The 23949-nt window shown below is 40.4% G+C and overlaps 3 protein-coding genes across 3 annotated transcripts in view; 1 reads left to right on the top strand and 2 right to left on the bottom strand.

Annotated features, from left to right (window-relative positions):
• The window catches only part of LOC126270569 (craniofacial development protein 2-like), a 120261-nt gene extending 109021 nt beyond the window's left edge, over positions 1-11240 (bottom strand). The window contains exon 1 of the mRNA XM_049974079.1: positions 11222-11240. Coding sequence (XP_049830036.1) covers positions 11222-11229 — 8 coding nt within the window. The 5' untranslated portion in view covers positions 11230-11240. The remainder of the gene's footprint in view (positions 1-11221) is intronic.
• LOC126270585 (glycolipid transfer protein) overlaps positions 1-23949 on the top strand; it is an 83630-nt gene that overhangs the window by 50451 nt on the left and 9230 nt on the right. Inside the window, exon 5 of the mRNA XM_049974081.1 lies at positions 13888-14038. Coding sequence (XP_049830038.1) covers positions 13888-14038 — 151 coding nt within the window. The remainder of the gene's footprint in view (positions 1-13887; positions 14039-23949) is intronic.
• LOC126270601 (transmembrane protein 17-like) overlaps positions 20313-23949 on the bottom strand; it is a 58754-nt gene continuing 55117 nt past the window's right edge. Inside the window, exon 5 of the mRNA XM_049974083.1 lies at positions 20313-21222. The gene's annotated coding sequence lies outside the window, so the exon portion shown is untranslated. The remainder of the gene's footprint in view (positions 21223-23949) is intronic.

The following is a 23949-nucleotide window of genomic DNA, read 5'->3' as shown; positions in this document are numbered from 1 at the left end:
CCCATCTCCCTGACTACCCGTCTTCAAGCTGTTGCAGTTCGCCTTTTCTTTACCTGCCTGACTTTTTCCCTCTGTACAATTTATGTCTCTCCATCATTTGATGTCACCAGGGCAGACTTCCTTCAGCTTATTGGGCAGCTACCTCCCCCATTTTTGCTACTCAGTGACTTTAATGCACATCATCCCCTTTGGGGTTCTCCCAGGACCTGTCAGAGAGGTGCCCTTTTGGCTGACCTTCTTAACCAACTTGCCCTCTTCCGCCTGAACACTAGAACACCCAATTTCCTATCCAACTCCTTGCACACCTATTCCCTTTTGGACCTATCCTTTTGCACTGCCCAGCTTGCCCATCGTCTTGAGTGGTCCGTTTTTTGTTACACCTACTGACACGACCATTTCCCATATGCTCTCTGCTTGCTGAGTCCTACACCATCCACGTGGATGCCCAAATGGCAGCTTACTAAGGCTGACTGGCAGCTTCACTCCTCCCTGGTGTCCTTTGAAGAACAGGATTTCCCCAGTTGTGATGACCAGGTGGACTATCTCACCTATGTTATCCTTACTGCTGCAGGATGTTCATTCCTTGCACTTCCTCTTTACCGTGTCATGTGTCCGTCCATTGGTGGACGAAGGCATGCTGCAAATGCAATTGACACTTGGAGACGGACTCTCCGCGTTCTAAACTGCCATCGTGTGGTGGCAAACTGCGTGCAAAGTGTCCTCACGTTCTTTGGGACAGCAAACGAGCTAGCTGGATTTTATTCACTAGTTCTTTTAACAGTTCCACCCTTTCCTCTGTTGTGCGGGCCAAGCTCCGACGCCTCTCTGGGGCCAAGATCTATTCCCCCATTTTCCGGCCTCACAGTAGCAGACGATGCTATTGTGGAACCTATTGGTATCTCCAACACCTTGGGCCACCATTTTGCGGAAGTTTCAAGCTTTTCCCACTATCACCCTGCCTTCCTCCATCAGAAATGAGCAAAGGAGCCTAGGGCGATACCCCTCTCTTCTTCGAATTATGAGTGCTACAATGCCACCATTACTATGAGGGAGCTCGATCATGCTCTCAGTTCATCCCGATCCTATGCCCCAGGGCTGGATGCTATCCACATGCAGATGTTGCAGCACCTTTCTCTTGTGTCTGCTTAACATGTACAACCGCATCTGGGCAGAAGGCTCATTTCCTGTATACAGGCGCGAAGCCACCGTCATACCATTACCTAAGCTCGTTAAGGACAAAACCCTTCTCCCCCATCTCTCCTACCAGCTTCGTTTGCAAGGTGATGGAACACGATTCATGCCTGGCTGGTATGGTGGCTCGAGTCTTGCAATTTACTGACAAATGCACAGTGTGGATGTAGAGTGTGGCATTCTGCAGTTGACCAGCTCGTTACTTTGTCCACCCATGTCATGAATGGTTTTCTGGGGAAATCCCAGACTGTGGCCGTGATTTTCAATTTGGAGAAGGCCTCAGACACCTGCCTGAGTACTGGTATCCTGCATACTCATTACACGTGGAGCTTCTGTGGCCACCTGCCCTGTTTCCTTCAGGCATTTTTAAAAGATCAAGTTTTCAAGGTGCGTGTGGTTTCTGCTTTGTCGGACACCTTTCTCCAGGAAAACGGTAAGTGGTTTCTCCCACCATCTTTACATCTTGGGCCTAATGCCCTTCTGCTCATTGAAACGACGAAATTCCTGGGGCTCAAGCTTGATAGGAAACTCTCTTGGTCCTCCCATGTCTCTTACCTGGCAGCCTGCTGTATGCGGTTCCTCAATGTTCTGTGTGTCCTCAATGGTAATTCCTGGGGTACCGATCGAATCACCCTCCTCTATTTGTACCAGTCCCTTGTCCATTCAAAACTCGATTATGAGTGCTTTGTTTATGCGTCAAACATGCCTGTCCCTCTTAGGCCATCTCAACACTATCCACTATCCGTTTGGCCACAGGTGCATTTTACAACAGCTTGGTTGTGAGTCTGTATGCTGAAGCTGCTGAACTACCACTGCCCTACTGCTGTGACTTCCTACTCAGCAGGTATGTATGCCGTTTGTCAGCCATATGTGGCCACCCATCCGATGCCTCCTTCTTTGATGATTCCTTTGATCGTCAGTATGGGAATCGTCCTTCTTCTCTGTTACCTCCTGGAGTCCGCTTTTGGCACTTGCTACGGCGGCTTAACTTCGCACTACTTGCACCTTTCCCGGTGTGTGTGAACCATTCGCCACCTTGGCTTCATGAAGCAGCCCATGTTAACCTTGGCCTTCATTTGCTTCCTAAGAACACTACTCCACCTTGGTCTATTGCCTTCAGTTTCACGACCTTCAGATGGAACTTCGCGATAGTACCTTTGTACACACTAATGTCTTTCGGACTGACCGGGGGTGAGGTGTGCCTTCGTCATTGGCACCCGTGTCTTTCGACATCAGCTTCCTGCACACTCCTCAGTATTTACAACCAAGCTCTTCACCTTGTATCAGGCCACAGAGTACATCCAGCGACTCAGCGTTTTCAATTGTGTGCTCTGCTCAGACTCACTTAGTGCCCTTTACAGTCTATGTGCACTGTACACCACCCATCCTTTAGTGCAGCGGGTGCAGGAAAGCTGTGAACTACTCACTCCTGGTGGAGCCAGTGTGATGTTCGTGTGAGTTTCTGGCATGTCAGTCTGGCAGGAAACGAGTCTGCTGCCAAAGCTGCAGTCCTAGTACCTCAGCCCACAAGTACCTATATTCCATCCAATGACCTTTGTGTTACCGTCTGTCAGGATGTGGTGTCCCTTTGGCATCGCCAGTGGTCCTCCCTTCACGGGAATGAGCTTTGGCTTATTAAGCCTCTCCCAGTGGCTTGGATGACCACCTCTCAGCCCTCCCGCTGGGAGGAGGTATTTTTAACTTGGCTACCTATTGGGCACTGCCTTTTTAGCCATCGTCGTTTGCTTTGTACACATTGTGCGCAAGTTTTAACTGTCCACCAATTCCTGATGGAATGTCCATTTTTTGAACTTTTACAGTCCCGTTTGCGTTTGCTTGTGAGTTATCGGCCGTTTTAGCAAATGACACGCGGGATGTTGATCACGTTTTAGTTTTTATCTGCCAAAGCAGTGTGGTGAAGGCCCTTTAATTTTTAGTTTTGGACCTCCGTTTCTGTATGGTGTTCTTTCTTAGCTCTTTTCCACGTGCCTGTTTTTAGCTGTCTTCTATTATGTCAGTTGGCATTGACGTATAGTTGCTTTTTAACACCTCTCTGTCTTCAGAGTTCTAAAGTTTTAACTTGGGTGCGTATGATCCCAATTGTTTTTGCACCCTAAAACAAAACAAACAACAAGGGTAATAGAGGTGGTCAACAAAACTAAAATCCAATATCGATTTGTTGTAGAATGCTTGAACACATTCAGAGTTCAAACATAATGAGATTCCTTGAACTAAATGACCTGCTCAATCCCAGCCACAATGGATTCTGAAAATATTGATCATTGGATCAAGGCAATCAAGTATATCCAGTATTTCTTGGCTTCCAAAAAGTATTTGACTCAGTACTACACTACGTTCATGGTCAAAAGTATTATCATATAGGGTATCAAGTGAAATTTGTGAGTGGATTGAGGACTTTTTGGTAGGCAGGACACAGCATGTTATATTGGATGGAGTCAACATAAGATGCAGAAGTTAACTTCAGGTGTGCCCCAGGGAAGTGTTAGGACCCTTGCCCTTTATGTTCTGTATCAGTGACCTTTCAGGCTTTGTGCAGATGATACAGTTATCTGTGATGCAGTACTGCCTGAATGAAGTTGCATAAATATTCAGTCAGATCTTGATAAGATTTCAAAGTGGTGCAAGGATTGGCAACTTGCTTTTAATGTTCAGAAATGTAAAATTCTGCACTTCACAAAATGTAGTATCCTAAGAGTATAATATCAATGAGTCACTGTTGGAATAAGCTGACTCATACAAATACCTGGATGTCGCACTTTGTAGGGTTATGACATGGGAATGAAAACGTGGGCTCAGTTGTGGGTGAACCAGATGGTAGACTTCGGTTTACTAGTAGAATACTGGGGAAGTGCAGTCCGTCTGCAAAGGAGATTGCTTACAAATCACTTGTGCAACAGTTCTAGAATATTGCTTAAGTGTGTGGGACTCATACCAAATAGGATTAAGAGGGGTTGTTGGAAGTATACAGAGGAGGGTGGCATGGATGGTCACAGGTTTGTTTGATCCATGGGAAAAGGTCAGAGAGATACTGAAGGAACTGAACTGGCAGACTCGTGAAGAGACCTATTAGCCCAAGAAAGTCTGTTAACAAAGCTCCAAGAACCTACTTTAAATGACTCTAGGAATATAGCACAACCCCATATGTATCATTCACCTATGGATGCTGATAAGATTAGAATATTTATTACACGCACAGAGGCATTCAGTCAGTCATTCTTCCCACACTCAGTTCATGCATGAAACGGGAAGAAACCCTAATAACTGGCACAGTGGGATGTAGTCTCTGCCATGTACCTCATGATGGTTAGCTGAGTGTTGCTGTAGATGTAAGTAGCAATAGTTAAAATCTTCTGGGCTATTAGGCTGTGTTGTTTTTCTTCTAAAATGTTTGACCCCTCTCAGGGTCTTTTGGTGTCCACTACTGCTAGAAGAGTGTTCTAGCAGTAGTGGACGCCAAAAGATCCATCCTGAGGAAGATCCCAGCAGAGGGGTCCAAACGTCAAATATTTTAGAACAAACATGATGTGGCCTAATAACCCAGAAGATTTTAACTTGGTGACAATGCCCACGAAAGCCTGCAGACTTACATAAGTAGAAATACACATCACTCTTCTGACTGAAGTGATATGTAACACCAGAAACCAAATAACAGTTGCTTATCATTATTAATGTGAATCTCATCAGATAATATGTTCCTTAAAGTTCTCCTTTATAACAGAATCTCAATGGCTACATGAGCTAAGGACAGTATTGCACACAGGTCTGTCTCAGGACCAGCAAATATGTAGTTCTGATGTATGGGGACGATTTGTTTTATTTTATTGGCAGCCCATATAATTCATACCAGCATAAGAAGAATTTAGCAAATTTCAGACCACAACTTCATTCATCTGTCATCTACATACACCCTACCATGAAGGAAAAGCTTTGTGGATGTGGAAGGGGTCAAAGTATACACTAACAAAATGAAGCAATTGTACAAACAAGTTACAATTATTAAACTGCTATATTCTGTTTGTGCATGTACACATTTAAGTGACATATTTCCAAGGCTACATTGGTAATTATCAAATAACAGTAATCTACAAACAGTAAGAGTAGAGTGAATATTATTATTTGTTGTTGTTTTTAGTCCAAAGACTAGTTTGATACAGGTCTCCACAATAGTCTATCCTGAGCAAGCATCTTCATCCTTCATAACTACTGCAACATATATCCATTTGAAGCTGCTTAGCACGGTCAAATCTTGGCCTCACTCCACATCCCCACCTCCCTCCTGCCCTGCCAAAACTTATTTCCATTACCAAGTCTACTATTCCTTGATGCCTCAGGGTGGGGGTGTGTCCTATAAATTGATGCCTTTTTGTAGCCAAGCTGAGCCATAAATTTCTGTTCTCCCCAGTTCTATTCAATACCTAACCATTATTTACTTCACCTATCCATCTACTTTAATATAGTATTCTTCTGTAGCACAGTAAGTCAAAAACTTTTACTCTCCTCTTGTCTCAACTGCTTGTCCAAGTTTCACTTCTGTACAAGGCCACACTCCATACAAATAGCTTCAGAAAAACTTTTCCAACATTTAGATTCATATTTGATGTTACAAATTTATATTTGATGTTAACAAATTTCTGCATCGGAGGTTCAAGACCTCCCTCTTGTGTGTGTGTGTGTGTGTGTGTGTGTGTGTGTGTGTGTGTGTGTGTGTGTGTGTGTTTGTGTGTGTGTGTTGTCCTTAGTGTAAGTTAGTTTAAGTTAGATTAAATAATGAGTAAGCTTAGGGACCAATGACCTCAGCAGTTTGGTCCCATAAGACCTAACCACACATTTTCAAATTTAACAAATTTCTCGTTTTCAGAAATGTTTTTCTTGCTATTGCCAATCTGCGTTTTATATCCTTTCACCATCAGCTTATTTAGTTAGACTACATTCCATTGCCATTCTTTTACTTTTGTTGTTTTTTGTTTTATAACCTCTTTTTATGGCACACCCATTCCTTTCCACTGCTCTTCCTCCAAATCATTTTCTGCCTTTGACAAGTTTACAATATCACTGACTAATCTCAAAGATTTAATTTACCCTTTCTGCTCCCTTTCCACATTTCTCTTGGTACTCAATGTATAGAGTAAATAAAATCAGGGATAGACTACAACCCTGTCTCATTTCCTTCACAAAGACCATCTCCATTTCATGTCCTTTGACTGTACAACTTGTAGACACCTTACTGGTCCCTGTAATTCGTCCCTACCACCTAGCATTTCAAACGGTGTTTTATTCTAGTCAGCATTGTCAAAAGCTCTCTCTCAGTCTTTCTTTATTTTGTAATCATTAGTCTTCCGAATGGTTCGATGTGGCCTGCTACGAATTCCTTTCTTGTGTCAACTTCATCTCAGAGTAGCACTTGCACCTGTGTCGTCAATTATTTGTTGGCTGTATTCCATCTCTGTCTTCCCGTGCATTTTTTTACCGTCTATAGTTGCTTGTAGTGCCATGGAAATTATTCTCTGATGTAAGATGTGTCCAATCACCCTGTCACTACTTTGTGTCATGTTTTCCACATTTTCCTCTCTTTATTGGTTCTGTGGATAACCTACTCATACCTTATATTATCAGTGTGCGTAATTTTCAACATCCTTCCATTGCACCACATCTCAAACATTCAGGTTCTCTTCTTTTCCAGTTTCCCACAGTCCACGATTTGCTATCATACAATGCTGTACTCCAAACCAACATTCTCAGAAATTTATTCACAAATTAAGGACTATGTTTCACTATAGCAGGCTTGTCTTGGCCAGGAATGGCTTCTTTATCTGTGAGTCTGCCTATCGTGTCTTCCTTGGTTTATCTGCCATAAGTTAGTTTGGTTCGGAGGTGGTAGAATTCTGTAGCTTCATTTATGTCGTGATAACTAATGTTGGCGAAAAAGATTATCATTAATCTCATTCCTGCTTTTATTATCAGACACATCATCAGAACTGGCCCTATAGTTCTTTTACCTTTCCTAAAACCAAACTGACTGCCATCTAACATATCCTTAATTTTCTTTTACCTTCAGCAACTTGGACACATGAGCTTTTAAATTGATTTTGCAATAGTTCTCACATTTGTCTGCCTTTGCTGACTTTGGTATTGCATGGATGATATTTTTCCAACAGTTGGATGTTAGGTCTCCATTCGCATACATTATACACACTAACTTGAATAGTTGCTTGATTTTATAAAGTCAGTAGGAATGTTATTTATCCTTTCTATCTAACTTGATCGCAAGTCTTCGAAAATTCTGTTAAAAGCCATTGTCAGCAGTACACACACACACACTCACACACACACACACACACACACACACACACACACACACACCTGCAGTCTCTGAGACTGCAGATGTTGTATGACTGTGTGTGCGTTGTGCACGTGCGCATCCGCGCGCTTTTGTGGCTACTGCTAACAAAGGCCTTAATGGCCGAAAGCTATGATTGTGTGAATCTTTTTATTGTGCCTATTGCGACTCGGCATCCCCACTATATGGTGAGTAGCAACTTTCTTCTCTGGTATTGTTACATTCCATCCTGGATTTTCCAGTGTTTAAATTACTGTTAAAGTGTGATTTTAATACTGGATCCCTGATGGATCCCAAATTGACTCCCACTGTCATTAGAGAAGTCTTCCCCCTCACAGAGTCCCTATACATTTAACACAATTCCCATTGAACTCAATTTTGGCAGCTTTGCTTTTCATTTCGCTGAATGTTGTTTTGACTGCTCTGTATGCTGAATCAGTCCACCTGACAATTTTTTTCCCCCCCTACTCCATGTTTACTGCGGCCTCTTTGCCTTGACTTCCCTATGATTCCTGTCTTTTATCCACAAATGCTATAAACTTCAGTTTACCTCTCCTCAGCTTAGCTTCTAAAGGTAAGTCCTAGGGCCAGTATTGCCTTATATGTTCCTACATTATTCGAGATGGGGGACTGATGACCTTAGCTGTTTAGTCCCCCTTAAACATCCCACCAACCACCACCACCACCACCACCACCACCACCACTATTTGAGAATCCAAACTGCTCTTCCCTGTGTTTGGCCTCTACCAGTTTTTCTATTCTTCTGTAAATAATCCCTGTCAGTATTTGCAAATATAACTTATTGAACTTATAGTTTAGTAATATTTTACATCTGTCAGCATCTGCCATCTTTGGAATAGGAATTATTACCTCCTTCTCCAAGTCTGAGGGCACTTTTCCTGTCTCTTCGTTGTTGTTGTTGCTGTTGTTGTGGTCTTCAGTCCAGAGACTGGTTTGATGCAGCTCTCCATGCTACTCTATCCTGTGCAAGCTTCATCATCTCCCAGTACCTACTGCAACCTACATCCTTCTGTATCTGCTTAGTGTATCAATCTCTTGGTCTCTCTATATGATTTTGACCCTTCACCGTTCCCTGCAGTACTAAATCGGTGATCTCTTGATGCCCAGAATGTGTCCTACCAACCGATCCCTTCTTCTAGTCAAGTTGTGCCACAAATTCCTCTTCTCCCCAACTCTCTTCAGTACCTCAACATAAGTTATGTCATATACCCATCTAATCTTCAGAATTCTTCTGTAGCAGCACATTGCGAAAGCTTCTATTCACTTCTTGTCTAAACTATCCATGTTTCACTTCCATACATGGCTACACTCCATACAAATACTTTCAGAAACGACTTCCTGACACTTAAATCTATACTCGATGTTAACAAATTTCTCTTCTTCAGAAATGCTTTCCTTGCCATTGCCAGTCTACATTTTATATCCTCTCTACTTCAACCATCATCAGTTATTTTGCTCCCCAAATAGCAAAACTCATCTACTACTTTAAGTGTCTCATTTCCTAATCTAATTCCCTCAGCATCACCCAATTTAATTCGACTACATTCCATTATTCTCGATGTTCATCTTATCTCCTCCTTTCAGTACACTGCCCATTCCGTTCAACTGTTTTTCCAGGCCCTTTGCTGTCTCTGACAGAATTACGTTCTCATCGGCAAAGTTTTTATTCCTTCTCCATGGATTTTAATTCTTACTCCAAATTTTTCTTTTGTTTCCTTTACTGCTTGCTCAATATACAGATTGAATAACATCGGGGAGAGGCTACCAGCCTGTCTCACTCCCTTCCCTACCACTGCTTCCCTTTCGTGGCCCTCGACTCGTATAACTGCCATCTAGTTTTTGTACAAATTGTAAATAGCCTTTTGCTCATGTATTTGACCCCAGACACCTTCAGAATTTGAAAGAGAGTATTCCAGTCAACATTGTCAAATGTTTTCTCTTAAGTCTACAAATGCTAGAAATGTAGGTTTTGCCTTTCCTTAATTTATCTTCTCAGATAAGTCATAGGGTCAGTATTACCTCACATGTTCATTCCAAATTCCAAACTGATCTTCCCTGAGGTCAGCTTCCACCAGTTTTTCCATTTGTCTGTAAATAAGTCGTGATTCTATTTTGCAGCCGTGACTTATTAAACTGATAATTCGGTAATTTTCACATCTGTCAATACCTGCTTTCTTTGGGATTGGAATTATTATATTCTTCTTGAAGTCTGAGGGTATTTCGCCTGTCTCATACGTTTTGCTCACCAGATGTTAGAGTTTTGTCAGGACTGGCTCTCCCAAGGCTGTCAGTAGTTCTAATGGAATGTTGTCTACTCCCGGGGCCTTGATTCAACTTAGGTCTTTCTGTGCTCTGTCAAACTCTTCCCGCAGTATCATATTCTCATTTCATCTTCATCTGTGTCCTTGTCCATTTACATAATATTGTCCTCAATAACATCGCCCTTGTATAGACCCTCTTTATACTGCTTCCACCTTTCTGCTTTCCCTTCTTTGCTTAGAACTGGGTTCCCATCTGATCTCTTGATATTCACGCAAGTGGTTCTCTTTTTGCAAAAGGTCTCTTTAATTTTTTTGTAGGCAGTATCTATCCTACCCCCTAGTGATATAGTGCCTCTACATCCTTACATTTGTCCTGTAGCCATCCCTGCTTAGCCATTTTGCACTTCCTGTCGATCTCATTTTTGAGACGTGTGTATTCCTTTTTGCCTGCTTCATTTACTGCACTTTATATTTTCTCCTTTCATCAATTCAATTCAATATTTCTTCTGTTACACAAGGATTTCCACTAGCCCTCATCTTTTTACCTACTTGACCCTCTGCTGCCTTCACTATTTCAGTCTCAAAGCTACCCATTTGTCTTCTACTGTATTTCTTTCCCCTGTTCTTGTCAGTCATTCCCTAATGCTCACTCTGAAACTCTGTACAACCTCTGGTTCTTACAGTTTATCCACGTCCCATCCCCTCAAATTCCCACCTTTTCCCAGTTTCTTCAGTTTTAATCTACAGTTCATGACCAATAGAATGTGGTCAGAGTCCACATGTGCCCCTGGAAATGTCTTACAATTTAAAACCTTGTTCCTGAATCTCTGTCTTACCATTATATAATCTATCTGAAACCTGTAAGTATCTCCAGGCTTCTTCCATGTATACAACCTTCTTTTATGATTCTTGAACGAAGCGTTAGCTATGATTAAGTTATGCTCTGTACAAAATGCTACCAGACGGCTTCCTCTTTCATTACTCCACCCCCCCCCCCCCCCCCCCCAAAAAAACCATATTCACCTACTATGTTTCCTTCTCTTACTATCGAATTCCAGTCGCCCATGACTATTCAGTTTTCGTCTCCCTTCACTATCTGAATAATTTCTTTTATTTCATCAATCTTTCTGTCATCTTCAGAGCTAGTTGGCATATAAACTTGTACTACTGTGTTGGGCATGGGCTTCATGTCTATCTTTGTTTACAATAATGCATTCACTATGCTGTTTGCAGTAGCTTACCCGCACTTCTATTTTATTTTATTCATTATTAAACCTACCCTTGCATACCCCTATTTGAGTTTGTATTTCGCACCCTGTATTCACTTGACCAGAAGATTTGTTCCTCCTGCCACCTAACTTCACTAATTCCCACTATATCTAGCTTTAACCTACCCATTTCCCTTTTTAAATTTTCTAACCTACCTGCCCGATTAAGGGATCTGACATTCCACACTCTGCCAGGGATCTCAGTAATTCTGGGGGTATATCATCTACCCCAGAGGCCCTGTTTGGACTTCTCTATTTCAGTGCCTTTTCAGATTTGCTGCACAGTATCAAACCTCCCATTTTACCTTCATATACTTGCTCTTCTTCTGTTTCTCTAACATTTTCTTCAAGTGTGTTTCCCTTATATAGACCCTCTGTATATTTCTTCCACCTCCCAGCCTTCCCTTCTTTACTTAGTATGGGCTTGCCATCTAAGCTCATAATATTCATACAGGTGCTTCTCATTTCTCTAAAGGTCTCTTTCATTTTTTATAGGCACGATCTGTCTTTCCTGTAGTCATACGTGCTTCTGCGGTCTAGCATTTCTCATCCAGACATTCGACCTCTGCCGTTTTGTACTTCCTCTCAGTCTCAGTTTTTAGACACTTGTCTATCCTTTTGCCCACTTCATATGTATACTTTCTCCTTTCATCAGTAGATTTAATATCTCATGTGTTATCCAAGGATTTGTGCTGGGCCTTGTCTTTTTACCTATTTGATCATTTAATGTTTTCATTGTTTTATCTTTCAAAGCTACTCATTCATTTTCCATTGTATTTATTTCCATGTTGCTGTTAATTGTTGCCTTATGGTATCTTTGAACACTCGTCAACCTCTGGCTATTTCAATTTTTATTCAGGTCCTCTCCAATTAATTTCCTACCATTCTGCAATTTTTTTCAGTTTTAATCTGTAACTCATAATCAGTAAATTACAGACAAGCTCACGTCTGACCCAGGAGATGCCTCACAGTGTAAATTCTGATTTCAGAATCTCTGTCTTACTATTATAAGTAATCAGTGTGAAATCTTTCAGTATCTCCAAGTCTCTTTCACATTTACAACCATATTTCATGGTTCTTAAACCAAATACTGTTGATGATAAAACTGTGCTCTGCACAGAATTCTACAAGGCAGCTTGCCCTCCTTTCATTCTTCTAAACCAACTATGTTTTTCCTTCTCAACTGTTCCTTCTGTCAAATTCCAGTTTCTCATCACAATCAAATTTTCATCTCACTTGAAGCTGATCAGCATATAAACTTTTACTACTGTAGTAGGTGTTCGCTTTTCATCAATTTTGGCTATGATAATGCATTCACTGTACTGCTCATAGGAGCAGTACCGGTATTGTTATTCATTATTAGATCTACTTCAGCATTACCCCTTTGATTTTGTGTTGATAAACCAACAATCACTTGACCAAAAGTCATATTTATCTTGCTACTATGATTCCACGATTCACTAAATCTAACTTCAACCTATCTTTTTAAATGTTCTAAACTACCTACATGATTGAGGGATCTAACATTCCTACATTCCTCATTTCAACCTGTAGAATGTCATTTCCCCCCCCCCCCCCCCCCCCCCAAGAGATACAACATCCTCCTAAGTAGTCCGTTGTCCCCAATCTATGATCTGAATGGGGGGTTTTTACCTATGAACATGCCATCAACAAGCTGTAAGTAGAGCTACATATCCTCAGGAAAAATAACTGTAGTTTACCCTTGCTTCTTATGGTTCTAATGTGGTCACAGTCCAATTTATTCCACACATAGATCCGCACACCAATTTCTGGAATGTAGAAAACACTTTAATTTTCTCACCCCAAACATTTCTATTTCTGTGCTCTGCACAGAATTCTACGAAGCAGCTTCTCCTAGAGGACTAAAGTTAAAACACACAGATGACATACTCTTACTATAAGTAGTGTTTTTTATCTCTGAGCTATGATCATAGCTTATTACCCATAGAGAGCCACTCTTCTTGTACTGACAAATGAACAGACTGTTACTTCTGTTCTATGCAGCACAGTTATTGACTGGTGTGTTAGATAGTGCCTGTCTGCACTGTTACCAACAGTCCCAACACATCCTGATAATATGGCATATGTAATGTTTGAAGCAACTCTTAGAAAACAATAAACACTTAACACTGAATATAAAATCACTATAGCTGATACAAGAAGCAAAACCAAGTTAAAGCAATTCTTGCATCCCAATCCCAAATAGCATAGTATTCTCAGAGACCCACTAGTGCTTTCTAGGTGCTGCCTCACTTTGGTATGGGATGTACTAACTGGATTATAAAAATAAATTTTCTCTGTCTTATGATGCTGCTCATGTGAATGGGTGTAATTTGTACTTAAATTAAGCATAAGATCTATTATATTATTTTCTGTCAATACCTTTAATCCATCAGGGAGGCTGTAGAATGTTTTCACGACTTTGCAATTTACATCTGGCTGTGCTCAATTAAGGTTAAATCATTCATAGTAGTCATATTTATTTCTGCTATAATTCCAGTTGACTGCAATGCAATTCATAAGAGTGTGTGTGTGTGTGTGTGTGTGTGTGTGTGTGTGTGGAGAAGCTATTGTTAAATAAGCCTAGTGACTCGAACTGCAGCCCATAAGATGCTTGGGGATGTATGTTTATGTGCTTATAAAAGCATTGAGAAATTCAAGAATTTTAAATTTTTGACTGGTGAAAATGTACAATAGATAAGAATCTGCATATTTTGCAATGTTAATCATCACCATTTTAATTATTTTTTTTCTTTTTAATTTGCAGAGCTCTGAATTTTGTATATACGTTTTTTAAGTGCATCCGAGAAGATGCTCGCAAAGGAGGAAACACTGAAGATCTCATACTATTTTTACAGAAGGCTTATGAAGAAACCCTAAAAAGGTATCATGGCTGGATGGCACAACAAGTGTTTGGAGTAAGTGAAAAGTGAATGAAAATTCACAATTGAGTTTGCCCTTGATATATTTTGCTGTCTTTAATCCCCCCCCTCCACACACACACACACACACACACACACACACACACACACACACACACACACACACACACACACACACACACACACACAACGTGTGCGTGCGCACACCATATTATCAATTTCCTTGAAAGAAAACTGTGTTGTCTGTTTCTCAAACTCAAATACTTTATTCATCCAGTAAATCTGTACAGATTGTGGGCTGTAACTTGCATGCACACAAGTTACATATTACATCAGTGTGTATTGTAATTGTGCAGTAAATTACCTACTTCAGGAGCAGTAGCAGTTTTTGCATATTCTTGCTTCAAGTCTGTTGTACTTCACATAGTCTAAATTTTCTGCCACTGAATAGAAGCAGTGAATCTAATAAGTAGAGACCGGATTATATGCATTTGTATGTTGCATATGCATTTGAATATTTGGCTCATTTTCACTAGTTATTGTATATTTTAACTAAAAACTAGTGACGATGCATTTTTTTACCCTGTATTTACAATATTTTAATAATTTAGATGGGCGGTCTCTAGCTCTATCTAGTTTTGACGTCTCACAGATTGACCACAACCTTAACTGTGTGCAGTTGCTAACTGAGAGGCCACTGCCTAGAGAAATCATTACAAAAGAGGAACAGGCAGGCAGACAGACAGACAGTCAATCCTCCTGCACCCACACCCCTGGACCATACTCGCTGGCAACAATTAAGTTAAACTACGCAAGCTTTTAGCCGCACATCTACATCTACATCTATACTCCGCAAGCCACCCAACGGTGTGTGGCGGAGGGCACTTTACGTGCCACTGTCATTACCTCTCTTTCCTGTTCCAGTCTCGTATGGTTCGCGGGAAGAACGACTGCCGGAAAGCCTCCTCGCGTGCTCTACTCTCTCTAATTTTACATTCATGATCTCCTCGGGAGGTATAAGTAGGGGGAAGCAATATATTCAATACCTCATCCAGAAATGCACCCTCTCGAAACCTGGCGAGCAAGCTACACCGCAATGCAGAGCGCCTCTCTTGCAGAGTTTGCCACTTGAGTTTATTAAATATCTCCGTAATGCTATCACGGTTACCAAATAACCCTGTGACGAAACGCGCCGCTCTTCTTTGGATCTTCTCTATCTCCTCCGTCAACCCGATCTGGTACGGATCCCACACTGATGAGCAATACTCAAGTATAGGTCGAACGAGTGTTTTGTAAGCCACCTCCTTTGTTGATGGACTACATTTTCTAAGGACTCTGAGCACTATGAGACTTAACATCTATGGTCATCAGTCCCCTAGCACTTAGAACTACTTAAACCTAACTAACCTAAGGACATCACACAACACCCAGTCATCACAAGGCAGAGAAAATCCCTGACCCTGCCGGGAATCGAACCTGGGAACCACCAGATTTGTGAATGAGTGTATTAGAAAAATGTTTCCAGAGTCTTCTGCAGGTGGAGAGTGTTTTTATTTATTTCAGATGCTGCTCCCTATATGATCAATGCAGGAAAAGCCCTCTTAATATTGTAACCCAGTATGGTTCATGTGATGTGCTTTGCTCGTGGAGTACATTGCCTTGATGAAGAAGTATGTTCCATGTTTGTGAATGTAAATAAACTGATTTCATCCACAAAGAAAGTGTTTCTAAAGGCTCCTGCTCACATCAAGACCTACAAAGAAAAATTACCAAATCTGCCTTTACCTTCTGAAGCAGTGGTAACTCATTGGGGTACGTGGGTCTAAGCTATGTTGTTTTACAATGAACATTTCGAGGCCATTGAGGCGTAGTAAATAGTGCAGAGGCTATGACAGTATGTCAGTGCATGGAAGCTTTTAATGATTCCAGTATTTAAAAAAATATTGCTGTGATTAGCACTCATTTTCCCCTATACCTCCAAGTATTGAAAAGCTTGAAACTGGAGGTTTGGCATTTAATTTTATTCATTAACTTGAATAGATTCATTCTTCTAGTGAACTCTTCATTGCCAGAGATATTCCCAAGAAATCTTAAAGAAAATTTTTGAAACATTTTAAACAATAACCCAGGTTTTGAACCCTTGTGCGAAACTGATAGTTTTATTAATGGGGTAGGTCAACTTTTACCAGAAACAATAAGTACCAACTTAGCATCCTAATTCAAATACTGCCCAGTTACCTCAGTTGATGATGCAGAATGGTCCTTCTCTGCCTATAAAAATGTTTTGAGTGACCGAAGACAATCCTACTACCGAACATTTGGAAGAGTACTTGGTTGTTTACGTTTACAATGTTGTTGTTGTTGTGGTCTTCAGTCCTGAGACTGGTTTGATGCAGCTCTCCATGCTACTCTATCCTGTGCAAGCTTCTTCATCTCCCAGTACCTACTGAAACCTACATCCTTCTGAATCTGCTTAGTGTACTCATCTCTCGGTCTCCCTCTACGATTTTTACCCTCCACACTGCCCTCCAATGCTAAATTTGTGATCCCTTGATGCCTCAAAACATGTCCTACCAATCGATCCCTTCTTCTAGTCAAGTTGTGCCACAAACTTCTCTTCTCTCCAATCCTATTCAATACCTCCTCATTAGTTACGTGATCTATCCGCCTTATCTTCAGTATTCTTCTGTAGCACCACATTTCGAAAGCTTCTATTCTCTTCTTGTCCAAACTAGTTATCGTCCATGTTTCACTTCCATACATGGCTACACTCCAAACAAATATTTTCAGAAATGACTTCCTGACACTTAAATCTATATTCGATGTTAACAAATTTCTCTTCTTCAGAAACGCTTTCCTTGCCATTGCCAGTCTACATTTTATATCCTCTCTACTTCGACCATCATCAGTTATTTTACTTCCTAAATAGCAAAACTCCTTTACTACGTTAAGTGTCTCATTTCCTAATCTAATTCCCTCAGCATCACCCGATTTAATTGGACTACATTCCATTATCCTCGTTTTGCTTTTGTTGATGTTCATCTTATATCCTCCTTTCAAGACACTGTCCATTCCGTTCAACTGCTCTTCCAAGTCCTTTGCCGTCTCTGACAGAATTACAATGTCATCGGCGAACCTCAAAGTTTTTACTTCGTCTCCATGAATTTTAATACCTACTCCAAATTTTTCTTTTGTTTCCTTTACTGCTTGCTCAATATACAGATTGAATAACATCGGGGAGAGGCTACAACCCTGTCTCACTCCTTTCCCAACCACTGCTTCCCTTTCGTGCCCCTCGACTCTTATGACTGCCATCTGGTTTCTGTACAAATTATAAATAGCCTTTCGCTCCCTGTATTTTACCCCTGCCACCTTTAGAATTTGAAAAAGAGTATTCCAGTCAACATTGTCAAAAGCTTTCTCTAAGTCTACAAATGCTAGAAACGTAGGTTTGCCTTTTCTTAATCTTTCTTCTAAGATAAGTCGTAAGGTCAGTATTGCCTCACGTGTTCCAACATTTCGACGGAATCCAAACTGATCCTCCCCGAGGTCCGCATCTACCAGTTTTTCCATTCGTCTGTAAAGAATTCCCGTTAGTATTTTGCAGCTGTGACTTATTAAACTGATAGTTCGGTAATTTTCACATCTGTCAGCACCTGCTTTCTTTGGGATTGGAATTATTATATTCTTCTTGAAGTCTGAGGGTATTTCGCCTGTCTCATACATCTTGCTCACCAGCTGGTAGAGTTTTGTCATGACTGGCTCTCCCAAGGCCGTCAGTAGTTCTAATGGAATGTTGTCTATTCCGGAGGCCTTGTTTCGACTCAGGTCTTTCAGTGCTCTGTCAAACTCTTCACGCAGTATCGTATCTTCCATTTCGTCTTCATCTACATCCTCTTCCATTTCCATAATACTGTCCTCAAGTACATCACCCTTGTATAAACCTTCTATATACTCCTTCCACCTTTCTGCCTTCCCTTCTTTGCTTAGAACTGGGTTGCCATCTGAGCTCTTGATGTTCATACAAGTGGTTCTCTTCTCCCCAAAGGTCTCTTTAATTTTCCTGTAGGCAGTATCTATCTTACCCCTAGTGAGATAAGCTTCTACATCCTTACATTTGTCCTCTAGCCATCCCTGTTTAGCCATTTTGCACTTCCTGTTGATCTCATTTTTGAGACGTTTGTATTCCTTTTTGCCTGCTTCATTTACTGCATTTTTATATTTTCTCCTTTCATCAATTAAATTCAATGTTTCTTCTGTTCCCCAAGGATTTCTAGCAGCCCTCGTCTTTTTACCTACTTTATCCTCTGCTGCCTTCACTACTTCATCCCTCAGAGCTACCCATTCTTCTTCTACCGTATTTCTTTCCCCTATTCCTGTCAATTGTTCCCTTATGCTCTCCCTGAAACTCTGTAGAACCTCTGGTTCTTTCAGTTTATCCAGGTCCCATCTCCTTAATTTCCCACATTTTTGCAGTTTCTTCAGTTTTAATCTACAGGTCATAACCAATAGATTGTGGTCAGAGTCCACATCTGCCCCTGGAAATGTCTTACAACTTAAAACCTGGTTCCTAAATCTCTGTCTTACCATTATATAATCTATCTGATACCTTTTAGTATCTCCAGGGTTCTTCCACGTATACAACCTTCTTTCATGATTCTTAAACCAAGTGTTACCTATGATTAAGTTGTGCTCTGTACAGAATTCTACTAGGCGGCTTCCTCTTTCATTTCTTAGCCCCAATCCATATTCACCTACTATGTTTCCTTCTCTCCCTTTTCCTACACTCGAATTCCAGTCACCCATTACTATTAAATTTTCGTCTCCCTTCACTATCTGAATAATTTCTTTTATTTCATCGTACATTTCTTCAATTTCTTCGTCATCTGCAGAGCTAGTTGGCATATAAACTTGTACTACTGTAGTAGGTGTGGGCTTCGTATCTATCTTGGCCACAATAATGCGTTCACTATGCTGTTTGTAGTAGCTTACCCGCATTCCTATTTTCCTATTCATTATTAAACATTTTGTGTTTATAACCCTGTAGTCACCTGACCAGAAGTCTTGTTCCTCCTGGCACTGAACTTCACTAATTCCCACTATATCTAACTTTAACCTATCCATTTCCCTTTTTAAATTTTCTAACCTACCTGCCCGATTAAGGGATCTGACATTCCACGCTCCGATCCGTAGAACGCCAGTTTTCTTTCTCCTGATAACGACATCCTCCTGAGTAGTCCCCGCCCGGAGATCCGAATGGGGGACTATTTTACCTCCGGAATATTTTACCCAAGAGGATGCCATCATCATTTAATCATACAGTAAAGCTGCATGTCCTCGGGAAAAATTACGGCTGTAGTTTCCCCTTGCTTTCAGCCGTTCACAGTACCAGCACAGCAAGGCCGTTTTGGTTAATGTTGCAAGGCCAGATCAGTCAATCATCCAGACTGTTGCCCCTGCAACTACTGAAAAGGCTGCTGCCCCTCTTCAGGAACCACACAACAAATTGTAAATGATGCTTTGGTCCAGGCCGATAGTATTAAATAAAAGTTAACGCTGTTCAAAAAAATTCATGATTGTACATTGTTTTTTAAGTAAAATATTAAGAAGTTTTTGAGCGTGTCCTTCCGCATGGGATATATCTCAAAGTTAGTCCTGCACATACGATTGTTTTGCTGCAACTCACTCACATCGCATCTGCTTGTTACCGACAACAATAGCAAAGAAGGCACAATTCTTGAAACATGGTGTGTGTCCCCATTTTGCAAATTTTTCGAAAGTAATTCCAGAAAGACCCCCTTCCTAACCTATACCAGAAAGTATTCAGAAAATGATGTCAGCGTTCTAAATGTACTGATTTTTCGTGTGGCTGGGTGCTCTTTCTCGTAATTGATACGGACAGGTTCGACTTTGATTTATATGGACAGGTTCGACTTTGATTTATAATGCACGCAGTAACTACCACTTCTTTTTTATTATTTGATCATACATATTTTAAGGTTTTTATGATGCATATAATCTAGTCTCTACTAATAATTCCTTTAGGCATTTATAAAACAGTAAAAATGAGGAAACAACTTTTAATTAGTGTAGCAAACCTTTATACATTTTTATAGCACTATTTGTAGGAGAGGTTTTAAAGGTGATGTCCTGACTGCCTAGAGATAAGAGTTTGTCTTTTTGTCTAGTATTGTGTTCATGTACATTCTTTCTTTTACATTTTTTCTGTACATATTTACCTGTTTCTAGAATAAAAACATAGGGGAGTGGGAGACTCGACTTTTGAAAGAGGGACTTGTCATGCATTCTATGTTGCTCTTACAGCTCTTTTCTGGGTCAAGATGATGACTAGCTACCAGTTGGGCTATCCCAGAATATAATCCTATGCTGTGTAACTAGGTAAAGTGCACAAATCGAATGATGTGGAAGCAAACCTAGGCTGTAGCATACTTTCATCAGTGTTAGATTTGTTTTTGTTATGTGTGTCTGTCATTTAAAATCATTGTGAAGCCATTGCCTAGAAACTTTGTTGTGTTGGGGGTGTGCTGCTGGAGTTTGATACAGAGGTGTTGAAGGCTTGCTTTAAAGAGATGTTTAGAAAAATTGTTTGAATGTATTTATTATTAGCTTATTTTCTTCAAATCAGTCATTAAGGTGGTCATATGTGATTCAATGCTTAGATCTAAGTCATTTATTTACAGAAGGGAAAGAAGGATAGGTCCAAGAACGAATCCGTGAGGGACTCCACTTTTTATTGTTCTTGCTAGCATTTAGTTCATGTGTTATTGCTACTTTTTGTACAGTCTCAGAATATTTTAATGTCAGATTACCTACAAATGTTAAAGAAAACAAAAACAACAAACACACACAGCACAATGAATAAATATGTGATAGGATATGTACCTGCTCTATTGTTCTGCCTTTCAAAACGAGGTGGTACTGAATTTGCTCAAAATGTTTTATTCCCATTGTGGCATTAACTTCAAAATAGAAAAGTACTTGAGTTATTGGACACTATATTAAAATATGTATGCTGCCAGCATATCTCAGAATAAGCAAGATGGTCATTTTCAGCTCTTTTGATCACAGCCAGACTGAGTGTTATACACATGGGACACTGAATCTCCAGTGTCAGGTAGGCACTGAGGTTTTCATAAACTTTTATGCCAGGCATGTGCTGTGAGTACCTTGATGCAGAGAAAACCACCAACAGAAGTCATCTGCAATGACAACAATAATGATCATCATTAATTATTATGGACTGTAACGGCAATCAGCCCAGAAAAAATATCCCCCTCACCCAACCACATGTCTCTACTGAGCCCACGTGACAGAGATTATCATGAAATCACAAACATAGCCATTATGTACTAAAATCATGGAGAAAGGTCTGGTTGAGTAATTGGTGCCACCACTAGCAGTGTAAATGTGTATCTTAAATTATGAGGTGATGTATTCCACTTACCTCATATGACTTCCATCATATCTTGCTGATAAATGATACAGGAGCCTACTGTCTGATTAAGTGCATCCATTTGTTCAGTTACTTTATGAACATGTTCAGGAAGGCAATGTTGCACACCATCATTCAAAAATTGTCAGAACAGCTTGAAAATCAGCCTGAAGACACAAATGTGCTTGTTTACTCCTCCCTCCCCCAACATTATTATGACTTCAGGTATGTTTAGCTCACATGGAATCCCAATACAAGAGATGTGCACAATGTGGAAATTGAGCAGTTATGGATCAGTATGGCTCCCTAATGGTTTCTTGGAGTTTGAGCCACACACCACAACTGATATTTCACCAGGTCTAAAACTTACCCATCTACAAGTGCCATAACCTCTTAACAGGACTCCATCTATTTTGCTGCCTTAAGTTCCTTTAGATAAAGGAATTGATAGAAATCTGGGTGTGCTGAATATGGTAAGCGAGTTGAATGTTCCAATACTTCAAATCCCTTTGTACCTTTGTGATTGTGTACGCAGTTCTGGTTAAACATTTTGTTTTTCTTTTTTGATTCAGGTGCCTTCTCATGTATTTTTATTCAGTTGGCCGAGAAGGTTACACCTTCATTCTGCAAGGTCACCATGTTTCAATCATGGCTTTGTTTTTGGTATTATAGCCATAATAGCAACTCGGAACATACAATCAGTTGGATTCATTTTAAATGATCCAAATCATGATCAGAAATTTTCAGTCTTTTGGTCGGCGCTATATAAATGAGGCTCCCGTACTGCAACTTATTTCAACATTCTCAATGACCAAATATTTCCCTCTCATATAAATCTTCATGATAAGTAAGTCGCGGAAACTCCCATCTTCTAATAAAATGACAGCCGTATTCACTGGGCTGCATACATATCTTCATCTTTTGATGAGCAATCACACACACCCAACTGCCCCTAGACCTGTCCACTATACCACCTGATCTTAAGCCCAGTGCAGGAATGTGCAGATTGAGTTTGAATCCAGTGAAAATTTCTTTTTGATGTGGAAACATGTACATTGTTGTTATACAACAGGATAGTTATTTACTTGTCTGACAGACTCTACATCTACATGGTCAGAGTGCTTAAAGGTCCACAAGATGAGTTCAAACATTGCAGACCTCCCAACTCCACCAAAATCAGCAATGAAAGTATATGGCATTCAGTTGGGTATCATGACAATTCAGGCAAATGAGGCTGCATATAAAATTGCCAAGCATACAAATATGAGAAATATTGTGGTGATCATAAATGTAGTCACTTCAGCACTTAGATAGATGACCATATAGGAAAAATGGATAAGGTTGACAAACAAGGAGCTGCAATTATTGAAGCCAACAACCTTTAATATGGTAATTCTCTTCTCAGCCGGTGCTGTGAGAGGAAGTACTTTAAACATACCTTTGGGTGGTAAACTGACATGTGACACATCAGTTCCTCCACTAGCAGGAAATCCAATCAGTGTGCAGGACTTGGGAGATACAGATTTGTGTATACATGGACAGAACAGGATATATTTTAAATCACAGTAGTGAGGTGAATGAGGTAGGAGTTTTACAATAGTTTTTTGTGTAATTATTTTACTACAATTGTCAGAGATTTTAAAATATGACTTCAGTGGCAGCATACTTCTGTATGGGTGCGTGAGGATCAACAGTGCATCAGATTCCAATTCGAGATATTTACTCTTATGAACCCATTTTTAACATAGTGGGGTACCACCATATAAACAAACAAACAATTATATTTTGTGTGACTTGTACTTATATGGGCAGGGTACCGATGACACAATCAGCTTGGTGCACATGGGGGCACTAGCTTGCGTACCCGTGGCAAAAGGTGGTGGTGACTTCTAGGTGATATACTTCCTGGTTGCTTTTATAATAGACAGCAACCCCTGTTGTTGCCCATGGCAATTGACTCTTAGGGACAATTAGTAATTACTCGCACTGCACTCTTGGCATAGTGGTATGTAAAAAGCTCACTGCCTGCAACACAGCCTCAGAGATGGCGACAATATCACTATATAAAATGACACACACAAATCTTTCTATTTGTCATGGTGGCAAAATTCTCTCTCAACATAGCAGCTATCTCTAATTAAGTTGCTCATGATACCTCAGAAGTGTGTAAACTTATTCCTTGTCCACCAAGGCCACATTGCCATTTACAAGTTGCAGAATATCTTCTTCACATTTGTAATGTAACTCTCTGATAATATTAAATGACAGCAAAGTACCCGTCAGAAATAGCAAAACTATTTAACTTCATGTTGATCTCAACAGCTACTCAGTAAAAATGTGATTATGCTTAGTTGGGTGAACTGAATCACTAATGTGATTAACAGACATGTCTTGTTGAGTACAAGATCTTAGCTGTTCTTCCTGTATCAATTGCACATTTTGAAAAATACTTCCTGACCAATATAAGTGTGGCGCACATAGAAATTGTGAGTGT

This window comes from Schistocerca gregaria, chromosome 1 (genome assembly GCF_023897955.1).
Source record: "Schistocerca gregaria isolate iqSchGreg1 chromosome 1, iqSchGreg1.2, whole genome shotgun sequence".
In the NCBI taxonomy this organism is placed as follows: Eukaryota; Metazoa; Arthropoda; class Insecta; order Orthoptera; family Acrididae; genus Schistocerca; species Schistocerca gregaria.
The sequence above is the reverse complement of the archived record's forward strand: the minus strand, read 5'-3'. Positions and strand labels throughout refer to the sequence as shown.